The 18,149-nt window shown below is 41.6% G+C and overlaps 1 protein-coding gene across 1 annotated transcript in view; it reads left to right on the forward strand.

Moving 5' to 3' along the window:
* Positions 1-17,905, forward strand: part of susd2 (sushi domain containing 2) — a 35,392-nt gene extending 17,487 nt beyond the window's left edge. Inside the window, exons 13-14 of the mRNA XM_034692880.1 lie at positions 11,867-11,963; positions 16,136-17,905. Coding sequence (XP_034548771.1) covers positions 11,867-11,963; positions 16,136-16,187 — 149 coding nt within the window. The 3' untranslated portion in view covers positions 16,188-17,905. The remainder of the gene's footprint in view (positions 1-11,866; positions 11,964-16,135) is intronic.
* The last annotated feature ends 244 nt before the right edge of the window (positions 17,906-18,149 follow it).

Genomic DNA, 18,149 nt, shown 5'->3' on the forward strand with positions numbered 1-18,149 from the left:
TGGTACAAAAGATGAGTGTAGTCTGGATAGCTCATTTCTCAATCGGCACACACTGTACGGGGGGTGCATTTTTTCATTACGCAGCAATTTCCAAGATATTGAGGTTACGAGTCTTCCAATGAGAGGCACAGCTGACTTGATTGACAGGCGGGAACACTGTAGCTGTTGGCTAGGAGGCTCAAAGCCTGCCTCCTGACGCCACAATCGCTCAAGAGCAGAAATATGACTCCAGCCGACTTGGCCTCAAAACAGCGCTTCAGAAACAGATAGATGACGCCGTGGATACTACGTCCATTATTTATACAGTCTATGTCATAAACCAATGTATCCGGCCCGATCCAGAAATACCAGAAAAGCTCTCCTTGTTGATGCAACAACTGAATATCTGATAAGAGAGTTTGAGAGCCAGATGCAGGAAAGCTGTTATTCACAGGCGGTGCTTAAAGCCAGTCTCAAGAGAACAACTGAGTACCCAGTACATTCTGATGTTGTGCAAAAAGGAATTAACATTCAATTATTGTTTTCTGCGTAAACAAACATCCAAATTAAAGTTCACTTTAACTCCCACGTTGCAGTGGCATTACCTTAAGATGAGGAAACAATCAATTCATACCGCTGTCATTATTACTTAATCTTATCTGCTCTCTGTGGGTTGATTTTCACACTATAGTATGATATATTTTAATTCTATGACACACTTCAAAAAAATGAAAGGTATAATTCTTAATTGCAAAGCATCCAAAGCCATAAAGTTCTCAGGAGTTTCTGTAAATAATCATCCTCATCGTTCTCAAAGTATTTTATTTTCAGTCTTTGTGTGTCAGTTTGGCTCCATGCACCAGAAAGAGCTCAGCATAAATACTGAAACTTACTTACTTATCACTAGGTAACCCCTCACATGTTTCACGTTCAGTATGATTGGCAGCATCCTCCATGAAAACTGTTAGGGACTATGGGAACGCTCTTCATCTCATCTGGCCTCTTTGAAAGAGAAGATTCAATAGACTCAGCACTCGGCTCCTCATGCAGACCATTAGCTACAAAGCTATAAACTTCTGATCCTGGATTGGCTCGGCTTTCTGTTTGTAAATCAGAAGCACCTGGGTCACTCTAATGCTTTCATTCATCATCCCAAATGTTAACTCTCAGAGTGTTGTTGCAATCATCAGCTGTCGCCATCAGATGGCAGTATTACCCACTAAATCCCCTCTGTATAGGGTTCATGACAAAGCAGTTTAAAGTCTGCTTCTGGATGTTGCAAACAAACTGGTCACTGCTCAGTTATTATTCATTCAAACTGCAGCTACAGCAAGATACGACAAACTTAGACTAGCAGCTGAAATAAAAAACAAAATGCACCACTATTCATAAATCCTAAAATATCAGTGTAAGCAACATCAACCCTTGAAGTTTAAAACATTATATTTTACAATATTACCCATGGAGCCCTTTCTCTGACAGAGGATACAACAACACATGACCTGAAAGGATGGATAGGATACCATAAAATGAGATATGACAGGACTCAATACGATACATGTAAGGATATGGTGTCCCATGATACAGTGAATAATACCTTGGTATACAATATGACAGGCTACAGTAAGATGTGATACAGTACGGTGCAGTGCAGCAAGATATAATAATAATAGGGATAGGGATAATGATAATAGTAACAATGATAATAATAATATTAATAATAACCATTATAGTAAAAATAATAAACAAATACTATTACTAATTATAATAATAATAATAATAGCAAAAATAGTAACACTAATATAAATAATAACAGTTATGATAATAGTAATAATAATAATAATAATAACATAATAACAATAATAATAATAGTTATAATAATAACAGTAATCATTGTAGTAATATTAGCAATGATAATAAAATAATAATAATAAAGATAATAGTAACAATAATAATATTATTAATAATAATAACAATATTAACAATAATAATTATGATAAATAATTACATAAATAATAATAATAACAATAGTAACAATTATAATAATAGTAACAATGATTATAATAATTATAATAATAATAATAATGATGATAATAATGATAATAATGATAATAACAATAGTAGTAACAATAATAATAATATGAATAATAATAATAATAAGAATAATAAGAATAATATTAGTAACAACAACAATAATAATAATAATAATAATAATGATGATAATAATGATAATAACAATAGTAGTAACAATAATAATAATAATAATAATAATAATAGTAACAATACCTATAATATTAATAATATTAATCATAGTAATTATAATAATAGTAATTATAACAACAATAATGATAATAATACTTATTTGTAACTGCTTCACAAAAATAATAAAAACAGACAATAAAAGCAGAGAGGCAAAATGTTATAAATTAGAATAAATTCCCAAATTAAAGCTTCTTTCTAAACGAGTGTCTTGAGTAGTGAAATAAAATTAGGGACGGACTCTGTGAGTCTGGTTTCCTCTGGCAGGCTGTTCCACAGTCGGGGGGCCGTGCCAGCAAAGGCCCTGTCGCCTGTAGTTTTCAGTTTAGACCCTGGAACAGCGAGCAGAGCACTGCCAGAGGATCTCAGACTGTGTCCTGGTTCATAGAAAAAAGCTCAGAAATATATGGAGGGGCGAGGTTATTGTTGTGCTTCAAATGTGATTAAAAGTATTAAAAATCAATCCTGAAAACAACAGGTAGCCAATGCAGGGATGCTTTAATTAGAGTGATGTGACCTGCGTTAGGTACGGTCTGAAGGCAGTGAATAGATCTCTGGTTAAGACAGGTGTATAGGCGAGAGAAGGTCTAATTTGCAGTGAGAAGGTGTTTTATGCGCAGAGAGCCAACAAAGGGACAGTGATCACATCAACAAGCAGATTGTAGATGATGGATGGCGGTGATGGTGGTGGTGGGGTGGGCATCCTCTTGTGACTAGATGATGGGACACAATATGATTTAATACAACTGGATACGACAGCACACACTTATTGTCCCCCCAGGGAAATTTGTCTTGGACTTTAGTGCTTCATACATTTAGCTTCCTCCACAGTATTAATGAATTAACACAAAAACAACAACAAGAGCCCAACTCTCTCTTTTGACCGATCGCCCCTTTGGATTTTGAATACTCATATACTTCATTATACCTTCAGGTTTGAGGTATTTTAAGAGTTTTTCTTTTTGAGCTGTTGGCCTGGGGAAGTGAAATGAAGCAGCCACTTCACTAGTAATCTAACCCCATGTTCACGGCTTCACCCCCATCCTCCATCCTTTTCTTGTTAGAGCTGCAAACAACACTTCCTCTTGATAGTAATCAGGGATGAATGGACTTCATATGTCAGATTTAGTAACAACCCACTGGGTCACAGCTGGACACAATAGATGCTGACTCTTTCTTCAGGCAAACACACTCGTTTCCAGGCTTTTTTAATTCAGTGCAGAGCTGTTTGGAAATGTTTCTCATTAAGCTTTGTTTGTTATAAATAACCCAATATACTAATAATCAGGACTGCTGATCTTCTTTTAATCACATTACTTATCTAACATTGGGCATGGACTTACCCAAGCGGCAACCTCCGGCCGCGAGAATTGAAGCCAATGAAGAAGTTCATCGAGTGTTCATTTCTTGATCGCTGCAATTTCAAAGGTATTCATATTACGAGTTGTCCATTATGAGAGGCACAGCTGACTTGATTGACAGGCGGGAGCACTGTAGCTGTTGGCGAGGAGGCTCAAAGCCCGCCTCTTTACCTCACACTTGCACGACAGCTGTTATGTTGAGTTCAGCCTTTCCAATATGTCTGCTGCCGTCCATTGGCCTCAAAACAGCGCTTCAGAAACAGAGTGGTGACGTCACGGATACTATGTCCATTATTTATACAGTCTACGCTCTTACCCCGTACCCAAAGTGTAAAATCTTTGGTTTGCACAGTGCTGCACAACAGCTTCAGATTTTTGCACATTTTTATCGTCAATTCTTCTATTTGATGCTGATTTTACTCCTATTTTTACTACGTTGTTATGCAACAAAATACCAAGTCAAAGTCCTTGTAGGTACAAACCTTCTCTACCTGGTTCCAACACGCTATAGGAACGTAGATAGTTGTAGTCCCGCTGTCCCACATGTTAACCATAGACTGTATGAATAATGGACGTAGTATCCTTGACGTCACCCATCTGTTCCTGAATTCTGTTTTGAAGCCGATCGTCGGCGGCAGCCATATTGGAAATGCTGAACTCATTCAAAAGAGTGTGACGTAAAGAGGAGGGGTTTGAGCCTCCTAGCCAACAGCTATGTGTTCCCACCTGTCAATCAAGTCAGTCATGTCCTTATTTGGGCAAAAACTTGTAATCTTAATATCTTCTGAACCGTCGTGCTAGAAAAAAATTCATCCTCCGTACAGTGTGTGCCGATAGAGAGATTAGCTGCATAGGCCGAAGCCGTTTTTTGAACCAGGCTGTAAACATGTTTATTAATGCTGCAAAGATCGTCTTTTTTGAATGGGTGTGTATGTGGTTTCTGGTGGTTCTGCAGCCAGCCTCAATCAGATTCTCGATAAATTTCAGTTTATAACAAATCTGCATGGGCTTCATATTTTGGGAACGGAGGTTGCCGCTTGATATTCAGAATCAGAATCAGAATCAGAAATACTTTATTTATCCCAGGGGGAAATGAAGTCATTACAGCTATATTCACAAGAAGTAAGAATATCAAATAATATTAAAAGAAGAAAGTAATTAATAAGATATAAATACAAATACAATGAAAATAATGATAATAAAAGTATATACAGAAGACAAAATCTGATCTCTGTCTGTCTGTCTGTCTCTCTATTATCTGTCTGTCTTAACATGCATGTTACCATCAGGATAAACACAACCCTACAGAACTGAGGCAGCATGGTGTACACACACAAACACAAAGCGTGGCATTTGTAGCTATTTAAGAACAATCACACTTGCTCTCACACTCTCATTAAATAAATCAGGGCTAACAACTGTCAACATGACCCGAGGTGCTCAATGGCAGGTGTCACATGAGCTGTTACCTATGCCATTCAAATGTGTCCTCTAGTCATGTAAACAACACTAAATGCAGAGCTAGCAGGAGCCGCCCTGACAGATATCCCCTCCTCCCCCTTTTTATGAATCACCACAGCATGATGTGGAGGCTCAACAGTCGGAGCACTGTAGCCATTGTTTGGATGAAAGCAGCACGCCGCCCAACAACAAATGCCACCGCATCCAGTTTGACTTCTTCTCTGAGTCACTTTAAGGCGCCTGTCAGCAGAGGTGACACTAAGTCCCTTCAGTCAAAAATGAATCTCTGTATGAATATCTTCCATCAGTGAAAGCCCCACCTATTTGACATGGATTATAACCTGCTGCCTGACTTGTCAGTGTGTGTTTTATCCTCCTCAAATGGGTGTGGTGAATTCGGATGATCAATGTTGGTATCTTTGGCTGGAATGATGGGATATAAAGTCCTTGAAGTGTGTTTGATCCAAGCACAAACAGGACCATAGGAGAGTGAGAGCTATGAGGTTATGGGGTTTATTAGCTTGGCGGCTCTTTGTCACGGTCCTCTGAAAAACAATAGCCCTGATTGAGAATCAGATGCATACCAATAACAGGATCATCACCACCACCACGTTGATGGTAGTATAGTGTTAATAGAGTTCCTTACGCAAGGGGAAGAAAGTGATTCAGAGGAAGGTGACAGCTCCAAGAGTGGGGAAGAGTGGTTTTCTCAAGAAAATGTGTTGCAAGACAAAACCTTGGTTTGTTTTTTTTCTAAGATGCCCCTGAGGCCGAGCAGTGTAGAAAAATTAAGTTTGCACAGAAGAAGGAAGATGTTGAAATGCCAACACTTCAATCTGGCAATTTCTGTTGATGTTCTGGGAATGTTTTAATCCCCTCTTCCCTGTCAGTTTCACAAAAACCTATCTGTCTTCACAAGTTGCTTTGACTCTGTTAGTCATGACCTCACACTTGTTTCTTTCTTTCAAGACTCTTTCCGAACAGAGCAGGTCTAGCCCGTACTCTATGTTCTATTATTAACAAAGACCCTCAGTGATGATTAAAGCACAAAAGTAATGGAATACTATCCAAATGAGCAGAAATTCAACCACAGAAAGGCGCTGTAACCTGTTGTTTGAATGTAGTTCTCTCTAAAGGCTGATTTATACTTCTGCGTTGAATCGACGGCGTACCCTACGCCGGGGGGTCCGCGTAGCTCCCGTACCTACGCCGAGGCCTACGCACGTAGCTGACGTGCACCTCCTCCAAAATGTAACTACGCGTAGAGCCGACGCGGACTGCAAGCTCTGTGATTGGTCCGCTCGGCAGCTTTGTCTTTCCCGCATTCATATCACTTCCGGGATCCCGGACATCGGCCGCACATCGGCCGTGTATTTCATCTCCTCCTCTCTATTCTTCACGTAATCATGTCTGTATGATAAACAGCAACATGTATCAGCTGTAGATTAACATAACACGCTCTGAATCTCTGTGGAAAAGTAAACAGAGATCGTAGCGGGACCGGAAGCAGGCGACCGGCTATCAGAGAGACCGCACTGCCCTCAAGCGTTTCGGTGGAGAATTGCTGCGCGACACGGACACATCGACGCACAAGTATGTGGGGCTCATGTCCGCGTCAGCCCCTGCTGCGTAGGGGAGACGCAGAAGTATAAATCAGCCTTAAGCTGGACCCAGCTGACCTGCTGGCGCTGCACTCCCAACACGCGTCCTGTGGACCCGGGCGCAAGCCGTGTAGCAGCCGTAACGCGGGGCACGCGCATCCTGTGGACTTTCGGGGTTAGTGTCAAGATTGCCTTATTTTAAAAAAAAGTGACATGAATATTGAATCAGTCAGACTTCTCTCCATCTTCAGAGTCTCGAAAAGATTATACTGATGTTAAATGAAGGACTGTGGGAGTACAAAGTCATAAAGTCACTTCTAAGATACTTTATTTATCCCAGAATGGATGAAGATATGTAGCAACATCATCTCTCTACATGGAAAAATGTTTTATTTGAAGTTTGAGTGGTTATTTGCAACTTTACTGTCCAGTGGATGCAGATGTTTGAGCTTTATTTGTCTATGACCACCTGCTGCTTGTTCTTGGCTCTTTGCTACACTCTGCTATTTTTATGAGGATTGTCTTTCAATCAATTTCCCTTTGGCTGGACCTCTTTACCTTTGAGTAACTTACTTTGGGAAGATTTGAGTTTCAGATGTCATGGCATTTCACAGAGTATTTTACCTGACCTGCACACTGTTGGCTGTGAGCTCAAAACCATAAATAATGGACGTAGTATCCGTGATGTCACCTATCTGTTTGTAAAGCACTGTTTTGAGGACAATCGTTGGCGGGAGCCATATTGCTGCTGTCAAGCAATTGTGACGTAAAGAGGCGGGCTTTGAGCCTCCTAGCCAACAGCTAGAGTGTTCCCGCCTGTCAATCAAGTCAGCAGTGCCTCTCATTGGAAGACTCAAAATCTTAATATCTTGGAAATTGCCCTGTTATGAAAAAATGTACCCCCCGTACAGTGTGTGCCGATCGAGAAATGAGCTATCCAGACTACACTCATCTTTTGTACCAGGCTGTAAACGTGTTTATTTCTGCTGTAAAGATCTGCTTTTTTGATTGGGTGTGTATGTGGTTTCCGGTACTTCTGGAGCCAGCCTCAAGTGGATCCAAGATGAACTGCAGATTTTAGCACTTCCGCATTGGACTCATATTTTTAGGAGGTTGCCGCTTGGCGTAGACTTATATTTCCTTCAAGTAGACACATATAATCCTACAATACATTTGAGCCAGCATCATACGCACGTTAGCATTTGAGGCATACACACCTGGCATCCCATTGCAAACCCACATCTGCTGCTGCTGCTGCTGCTGTGTTCACTTTGTAATCCTAAACACCTCCAGGAGGGTTTTGAATCTCAAACCATTGTTGAAGTCAAAAAAGCAGGTTTGCAGTCATGAAAGGATGGAGTTCTACTTTGCCTTGTTGCTTTTGAGTGTGTTAAGAAAACCACACGCTGGTTAAGTTTGTACATGAAAACATTTGATGTCTTGAGTTCGCCGTCTGACACGGGGTTCGAATTCCACGAATACTTGCACCCATCACATTAAGTCAGTCCGCCGGGGAGATTCACATATCAGATGACAACAGTAGCTCAGTACAGAAACACACACGCTGTTCTCAAGGAGGAAAATTCAGCAGAATTATTGTAAGATGATATCAGCATCGTCAAAAAGACTCATCCCTGTGTTACGAAATGCTGTAGTGATAAGAGTTTGTCTCAGGGGTGTGTGGACGTGTTGAGGTTATGAAAACAATCTTGGATTCCTGATTGGTATCACCTGTTTGCAATTTCTCCAGGAGACAAACGCTGGGATTGAACAATGGTGAGCTCAGGTCTTTGAAAAGTTTTGAGTTTATAAGGGTACTTGTTGCATCTCTGACCATGTTCCCTTTTTTTATTAGATGTTTTGTAGTCAAATGACCTCTCAGCCGTGAAAAAGGGCTGTGAGGTCTGCATTATAAACCTCAGAGACAGCCACAGTTCACGTACTAAAAGAGCTTATTGTTGCTGTAATAAAGGTGACATACACCTGACAAACAGAACTGTTTGTATTACAGTCTAGTCTAACTTAACTTAACTGAATTCAATCATGTATGGACGCCTGTACTATTACTGGAGTAGTTTGCCCAGTGTGACTTTCGTGTGCTGCTCAAGTCTGGAGAAGGTGAGATAGCTGCTGCCAGTCGTCCGTCACAAAACGAGCCGTTACAGTAATATGAATCCACTGACTGTGACCTCCATGTGTCCATGTTATTGTGACATCCTGGCATCAAAGCAAACCCTTTCTTCTGTGCTCAACCCTCCTTAACTTAACTTCTCTGTTGAGCTTCAGTGGGACTGTATCCATGAAATAACGGGACAGTCACGTACCCTGGTTCTAGTGTTTGTAGCGCCATCTTCTTTAGCCCTTGTTTTCCGTTGAATGCCTGCACAAGAAGTAAGTGATGGACTAATATTATCTATCTATCTATCTATCTATCTATCTATCTATCTATCTATCTATCTATCTATCTATCTATCTATCTATCTATCTATCTATCTATCTATCCATCTATCCATCCATCCATCCATCCATCCATCCATCCATCCATTCATCCATCTATATAGCTCCAAATCACAACAAATGTTATCTCAAGACGCTTTTGCAAACATAGCAGGTCTAGACCGTACTCTATGTTCTATTATTAACAAAGACCCAACATCAAGACAGGATAAGATCCAGTTCCCTCTTACAGACAGGACTCAGTCTGACCTCATCTTAATCCACCATGAGCAGAGCACTTTGCAGCATTTAGCAAGTTACAGTGGCAAGGACAAACTTCCTTTAACAGGCAGAAACCTCCAGCAGGACCAGACTCTTGTTAGACACACATCTGCTGAGATCGAGTTGGGGTTGGAAAGAGGGATAGTGGAGGATAAGAGAGAGAGAGAGAGAGAGAGAGAGAGCGATGATAGTAATGAGACGGATAGTAGTAGTTGTAGCCGCTGGTCCACAGCAGCTGGATGTCTACAGCAGTGATTCAGAGGAACCTAGGAGACAAGGGAGCTCAGGGACTCCAGAAAGGTCTATGGTTAGTAACTTTAATGTAAGAGGGCGAGTTAAATGATATGATATGAATGGGAGTGAGAGAGTAGATGGGCAGCAGAGTTCTGAGTATACTAGAGTTTATTGAGGACTTTGGATGATGAACTATATGAAATGCATGAATGCATGGTTTAGGGTTTCAGCTGTAGAAAAGGAGACTAATGGGCGGAGTCGAGCTGTGTTTTTCAGGTGAAAGAAGGCAGTTCTGGTGACGTGGGTGATATGCTGTTCGACAGTGAGGTTACCAATATGGGGTGATGGAGACAGAGTGGCATTATTAATAATATGCAGTGTTTGCTCAGTCTGCTCAGAGCTGGTTTAGCTTTAGCTTTGCCCTCATTGGCTAATGCAACCTCTGGATCTTTGGAGAGGGAGCTGAGTCCTCATGTGCGTTGTGTACCCTAAGTATTTCATTTCCATGTTGCACCCCTTGATTAAAATTATGACTTAATTTCATATTTGCAGTTAATATACATAAAAAGTGAGACTAGGGGGCCATGCATTGATATAACATCCTCATGCAAAATATTGAACTATTCAATTTTTTTTTCAAGCATTCAATTTTCCACCTCCACTAGTTAACACTTCCATTTTTGAAGTGTACAGATTTTTTTTTCTTCTGTATTCTATCCACAGCTTCTTCTGCCCAACTCCCTGATGTCTCTCAATTTCTTTGAATCACTGGAAATGTAATGGTCCAAGTTGAGCACCATTGCTCCCTGGAGCTTTGCTTTTTGACCAATACAAGCTGGGTTCAGTGGAGTGATGATGGGGCTTTAAGGATTTGCCAGAAGCAAAAAAAAAAAACTTTAAAAGAGGTGGATGTTAAAGCTTCTCGACATGCTCCCTGCACAATTATACTCTGGGCAGCTTGTCACTCTGACGCTGAGGGCTTTAGCATCAGGCCGCTTGATGCCAGTGCTGCTGAATCCAAGGCCTGGACATGTGTAGCGGAACTGATTAGTTTAGAAACTTCTTGGAGTATTTGCACACATAGGTGTGTATTTCACTGTGATTCTGTATGTGTGTGTGTTAGATGTTCCAAGGCTGATGGATTTTAAAGAACCAGCTCCTGCAGTGCGTTCTCACAAACATAAACCAAATTTGTCGTATGTCTCGGAGTGACCGGACTATGCCTGTTTACTTGCCTACCTTGAAGAGACAAATGAACCTCCTGGCTCATTACACTGTATGAAAGTGAAGTCAAATAAATTAAAAAAATGGTTCACTGGATTTGCCAAGACCTGAGGGAAGTTTCAGATGCTCTTATTTGATCACGAAAGTATCTAATCAAGTTCAAACAATGTCAAAGGAGAGTTCTGGGGAAAGTCTATTAAATGAGGACTTTGTCACTCCACCAAGCATTATGCTTATTATAATATTTGAAGCAAAGGTGTTAGTTTGTTTGGTTTGATCCCCTTCATAGATATAAAAACAGGTTCATGGCTTTGCTGTTTTACTGGCAGAACACAATGGGCTTTTTTGGGATGGCTGCATGGATAATATAGATACGGATAAAAACTAAAAGCTATTTGCAATTCTATCATTCATTGGTGCAAAATACAACCCACTGTTTAAAACATTAATAAATACTGATTCTGATGGTTTGCAATCACTAGTATTCACCTTCACCTTATAATCACCTTAGATTCAGTTGAAAATAGTGGAAAGACAACATATCAAATGTTGAAACTGGAAACTTTGATGCCAGGAACAAGTTTAAAAAAGTTGGCACGGACAACAAAACACTGAAAAGTTGTGTAATGCTTGACATCCAGACAAAGCTTTTCTCAGGGAAGAGCTTACATATTTCAGCAAGACAATGCTGAACCACTTTATGCACTTATTACAACAGCATGGCTCTGTAGCAACAGAGTCTGGCCGACTCGTGACACAAAAAGAAGGACAAAGGGGAGCCACACATTGACCCGCTTATAAGATTTTGTTGACAAAAGAAAGAGGTCTCACACCACATTATGGGTAAATGGAGGAAAGTCAACATATTAGTTTGCTGCAGCTCGGAGTGGAAATGACAACCTAAAGTTTCTACATTGTTAAATATCTAAAGAGCTACAATGATGGAATTTAGAAGAAGCAAAATTACAAGCATTATAATGATATATGGCTGATAGAGAGACTAATTCTGTACTGGTTTGATTTTCACAGATGACAACGTGGGGTTTGTTCTCGGCGCCATTGGTTCCCTCACTGCACTGGTAACCATGGGATTGATGGTCAAACTGCACAACAGGAAGCAGGAAAGGTGGGTTAAAACAGTACATTAAATAAAAAATAAATCCCTCTGTTTAACTGGTTTGAAAAATTACAAAACTAGAAACAAGTGACATAAAATCTACTTGATTCAGGATGAGGGCTGATGATGCCCCTTCAGCAGTTTCAAAGTACCTGAACTTGATTGTTGCAGAGATTATTTCCACTTGAGACTCAGAACATTTGGTTCAAAGTCATGGAAATGCACATCCATCCATTTTCCATTCCATTAACCATTTTTATTCATAAAGCTCTTTGCATTGACTGTATATGGTTGAATGTGGGCGTGAAAAGGGCGGAATACGAGGCTAGACTACGTGCGCATATCTCAAGGTGGTTGGCGGGTTTTCGGAGTACGTATACTATTAGTAGGGATTCTCAGCACTCTTTTAGAAATGAGACCCCAGGTGATTCCCACCTCAATTTGCAGTCTAAACTCAATCCCTGCTGCTGGTAATAAATCACTACACTTGACGTTCAACAACCCAACAGCTTCTGCTGTAAATAATTTCCCATGGTCATCCCTCATTCTGAATGCTAGAAGAAAAAGCTATTGTGTGTCTTTTTCTATGATTATTTTGCAGAGTAATCTTGCACAACTCAAACCCAGTACCAGGAAAGTTCTTAAAAACTACTTTACTACTAGGTTTTTCCAGCTTTAACTAAAAGTACGCGCTCTAATGGGTGGTTTTATTTTCATCCATTTGACACAGCAGCTATTATTTCACTACTTACTGTACAAACAGCATTTTACTTCCTCCACAGGCCTCTCTCTGGCTTTTGTCTTCTGAGTCCCTGGTAAGCAGAGGACTTTGATGTAGGTATCAGTCCACTGACGGTTTGGGTCAGGCATAGTGTCCACTAACAGTAAGGGATAAAGTCCACTGACGGTTAGGGTTAGGGATAAATTCCACTGACGGTTAGGGTTAGGCAGAAAGTCCACTGACGGTTCGGGTGAAGCATGAAGTCCACTGACAGTTAGGGTTAGGGATAAAGTCCACTGACGGTAAGGGTTAGGGATAAAGTCCACCGACATTTAGGGCTAGGCATAAAGTCTGAGTGGTTAGGGTTAGGGTTCAGGATAAAGTCAACTGACAAATACTAAGGGTTATGGTAAGGCATTAAGTCTGAGTGGTTAGGTTAAGGGTCTGGGTGAGGTGATAGATTGCGAGAAAGCCTGAAGGTTCGGGTTAGGGATAAAGTCCACAGACATATCCAGTAATAACCATCCGTGTATCTTTTATTCCGTCTCTGAATAGATAGATGAGATGTCAGAAAAGGAGGAACTTATCTTGTGAAAACCAGCAAATAGCTAGAGGTCATCTCCCCCTCACACTTCCTCCCAACACACAACCTTTTTCCTGCGCCAACAAAGCAGCAAATCCCACCTGTCTGTTTGAAATATCTTACTTGTCCCAGCCTTCTAGCTTTTACACATAAATTTCCCTTTTTGATCTGATCAAAACGAATAAAACTTTTCACCCTGTGGGTTCGTACTTATGACTTCAGTCCAGAGAAACCAGAGGCTAACTCCTCACGAGCTCCTGGGCGTACACCAGCAAATTAAAGGCCTGTTTTATGGTCTCAGAGACTTCATCTGGGCTTTCCCCCGCTATAATTCCAGCAAGGGGGGGAAAAAAGGTTCATGTCAGGAGTCAAGATCCACCTCCACCTCCCAGCAGCACTTGGGGCTTGCGGGCGATGAAACTACTATGTTTTAAGATGTGAGGGCAAGAAGGGAGCACACCTGCCTTCTCTTGAAGCCTTGATCATGGGAGACCAGGTGTAAAAAGAGAAGAAGAGTGTCAAGAGGTCTGCAGATGTCGGGGAGGTGATGTCACACACACAACATGCTGGTACTCATGATAATATAGGAGCCGGGACATACAGGGTCTGATAGTGTGCACACAGTAGCTTAAAAGAGAAATCTTATGCATACCCTGAGTGTTAGTGGTCACACTGAAATGCATAAACACACATGCATACATACACACACACATACACACACACACACACACACATACACACACACTCCCCTACAAACAAGTGCAGACACATTGATTCCTTCCAGCATCAGAAGCATAACAGGATAGAAGCAGCGGGGTCGTACTGTATTTCACATCATTTTTGGGTTGCGTGTCGTGAGGAAAGAAGCAGCAACACTACACAACTCAGTGTGTGTGTATGTGCAAGTGTGTGTGCGACAGGTAGATAGTGAAGGTCTCCTGTGCCTCAGCTCCCCGTGTCTGAGACTCAGACTTGCTCGGGTACTTTCCACATCTAGGGTTACTCAGCAGGTTTCAACAGGTCTGCTGGAAGCTCACCACAGGAGCTAGAAACTCATTACACCTTAAGAAGTTTGTGAGTGTGTGTGTGTGTGTGTGTGTGTACCATCATCTCCACTCTGCTGCAGCTATATGACACATCAAAAAGGTAGAGGGGGGCTTTGTCTGAACCTGGCTAGGGGTTCAAAATGGATTGAAGGGGTGAGGGTGGAAGCACTCGTGTAAACTGTGACGAGGCCCACAGTTCTCCAACCTTTGTGATCTTAACAGTTTATTAGCATTTTAAAACATGTCTGGATTCAACTTTGAATCCATATGTCATCATTAAACTACAACCAACAATCTTTCAGACTGGCAAAATCTTTTTCTATATCATCAAAGATAAGGTATAAGATAAGGTACACCTTTGTTGATCTCCCAGGGGGGGACATTCTTTTGTTAAAGCAGCCTACAACAAGAAACAAGAGAATACAACGATGTACATACACAGTTTAAAAAAAAATAAAATAAGATAAAGTAAAATAAAATATTGCAAATATAATAGATATATACACTACGTACACTTATACATGTCTACCTTATGAGTCGATGGTAAGGTAAGTTAGTGCACGGTAAAATTGCACCAGGTTTTTATGAGCACACACAGTATGCAAAACACACACAGAGCGATTCAATTTGGGCTGTTTACAGTCAGTTTGTAGGTCTGAATCAGAAACAATGACCTGGGAAGACAGAACATAGTGCAGGGTCACAAAGTAGCTGTCATGTAGTGAAATGACGGATCATGATGGATGGCAGATGACTAATGCGACACTGCAGTGCTAGATAAGCAGTCTGATTGCAGGATCGGTGTCCCAGTCTGCTGCTGAAGGAGCTTCTCAGACCGATAGTAGTAGCTGTGGCAGCTGGAGTTTGGAACGTCTTCGGCAGCAACTCAGAGGAACCTATGAGACAAGGGAGCTCAGGGACTCTAGAAAGGTCTATGGTTAGTAACTTTAATGGGACAGGGAGAGTTAAAGTATCTAATGGGGGCGGGGGCATAACTAAGAGCTGGTCCAAGCCTGAGCCAGCTCTAACTATAAGCTTCATCAAAAAGGAAAGTTTTAAGCCTGCTCTTAAAAGTAGAGAGGGTGTCTGCCTCCCGGACCCTGACTGGTAGATGATTCCAAAGGAGAGGGGCCTGATAACTGATGGCTCTACCTCCCATACTACTTTTAGAGACTTTAGGTACGATGAGCAGGAATGCATGCTGGGAGTGTAGCGTTCTAGAAAGGTAACAGGCTACTTAGAAGCAATAAATGCAGTTCTATGTTTTAAAAAGAAGGAGATACACTTTTTAAAAGTCACAGGTAATACTGAAATCAACCAGCTTCCCTGTAGTAATAAGTCTAATCTGGGAGGAGCTGAAACACATGCTTTCAGATCACTCTAAAAACACTGCTTACATGCACACCCGTACTGTAGTCTAAAACACAGTATGAATTTATCTAGCTCTGTTTTTTTCCCGGCCATTTTTCTGCTCCTCGATATTCATGTCCCTGCTCTCCGAGTGTCCCTAATGGGTGAATGAGTTTAATAAGGCACCATTAATAAGAGCAATAAAGCGCTCTTATTAGGAACCAAGTTGAGAATGATCCCTGCCCTGATGCAAGGTCACCAGACAACGTTCCTGCAACCAGTTTGATGAAGCAAATGTTTCCTATGACTTCACTCATACTACTCCCATCAAGCAGCAGTACGCACCGTCTGAGTGGCTCTATCCCCAAAATAGCTATGAAGAGGTGGAGGTCATTGTTTGGTAGTTTGGCCGTTTTGTAACATTGTGTTATTATTAGTTGCTTGAGTTTTCTCCCTGACTCTTTCCTATTTGTGTTTTCAGGGAGAGAAAACAGAAGCTGGATCAGAAGGCAGCCCAAGAGCAGACTTGCTAAGTCTTCTCAGATGATGGATCACTCCAACCTCACATCTTAGTTTCCAGTTATGTAAAAGAGCGCTAAAAAATCAAACACAGCATTTGAAAATCACACACAGACATCAGAATCAGAATCAGAATCAGAAATACTTTATTTATCCCAGGGGGAAATTCAGTCATTACAGTTGCTCCTATACACAATAAGTAAGAATATCAAATAATATTAAAAGAGGAAATTAATTAATAAGATATAAATACAAAAACAATGAAAAGAATGATAATAAAAGTATGTACAGAAGACAAAATAAGCTAGGGCACTCTGGTGGTCTGTCTGGAGTCTGGCTATGGCAGCGTTGAGAACGTTGGACGCCGTAGTCAGTTTTGCAGAGGCCGGATGTAAACAGCTACCAGTATGACATGTGAGATCTCCCTGCGCAGACAACATGGTTGGAGGCCCACGGCGCTCTCAGTGCTATCCCGGTCTGCCCGGACATTCAGGAAGCCGTCGATGGAGACGTTGTGGTCGGGAATATCCAGATGCAGCCACGTTTCCCTGAAACACACCATGCTACATTCTGGAAACTCCGTCTGACTCCTGGCTAGTCCTGTTAGCCAGTCCATCTTATTAGCCAGAGATCTCACATTGCCCATGATGAAAGAGAAGAGAGACATGGCTTCTATCTCCTCTCCATAAACCTCCATCCTCTTATACACGCTCTCCTCCCTCGTAGCTTTATTCCTCCTCTGCCTCTGTGCGTCCTCAGACATGTCGCTCATGAAGCTGATGGTCATCTTTTGACCCGATGATCTAATAATAATAACACCAACTGGGATTTATATAGCGCCTTTCAAGAAACCCAAGGTTGCTTCACAGGGTCAGGTAGGGGTCAAAAGGGTAGGTGGGGACAACACTAGCTAATGGGGAAAGGCCTTGAGGAAAAGGTGCGTTTTGACTGCTTCTTTTAAAACAGTCCAGGGTTGGGGCGCTAAGGATGTCGGGAGGGAGAGAGTTCCACAGAGTAGGGGCTGCAACACGGAAGGCTCTGTCTCCAAAAGTCCGCAGCTTAGTCCGGGGGATGGAGAGGAGACCCAGGTTCCGGGATGGAGTGTGTCGGTGGAGGAGGTCAGCCAGGTATTGGGGGAGCGAGAGCATGCAGGGATTTGTAAGCGAGGAGTAGGAGGAAAACCTCAGGTGCTCTCGAGGCTGTCAGCTGTGCTGCTCGGCCTCATGTTTTCCCTCATTGTTTAGTTTGGAGAAGCTCCAGGCCGTGGTAAATGGCGCATGGGTTGCGGATTGAGGGCATTGAAGTAGAAGCAGAAATGCCATGATTGTTTTTGTATCCCTGATTTGCACGACTGAACGTCCTATCTCTGCCAGAGACAGAACTGTATAAATACTACATAGAGATATCATCATTACAATCAACACTCCCTTTCTCCTGCTCAGTTTAAAACAGGAGCAGATGTGTTCATGTCGGACTGGAAGTGAACCTGATCATTTTTTGGTTGACAGACTTTGAACTCATACGCAGCCTTTGTGTGGGCTCTCAGCCTTCAGTCAAGTTGAGAGCTTTGATGAGAGACTGAGCGACAAAACAACATAAATGTTACATAAAGGTCACCTCTTTGCACTTAATCAACACTTGCATTCTTTGCACTGCTACATATCTGTAATTAAACACAAATTGAATGAGTATATCTTTAAATGTTTTAATTAAAGATCAATGAGGGAATCAATTAGTTCGAAGGTCTTCTCTTCCATAAAGCAGATGTTTGTTGTCTCACACAGCCACATGTCCCGTCAGACAGACCATCATCTCATGTTACCCCGGCGGTCTTCTCTTCTTTGAACCTGACTCTGGTCTTCTTTCCCAAAACAAAGTCCCTGGGGGGGAGGAGGAAACAGAGTGACAGGATCCTGTGTGGCTGATCCCTGGGAGTGATAGGAGGGGGTCCAGCTGTGGAAGAAGAAGGGTTCTTG

This window comes from Notolabrus celidotus, chromosome 9, assembly GCF_009762535.1.
Source record: "Notolabrus celidotus isolate fNotCel1 chromosome 9, fNotCel1.pri, whole genome shotgun sequence".
Classification (NCBI taxonomy): Eukaryota; Metazoa; Chordata; class Actinopteri; order Labriformes; family Labridae; genus Notolabrus; species Notolabrus celidotus.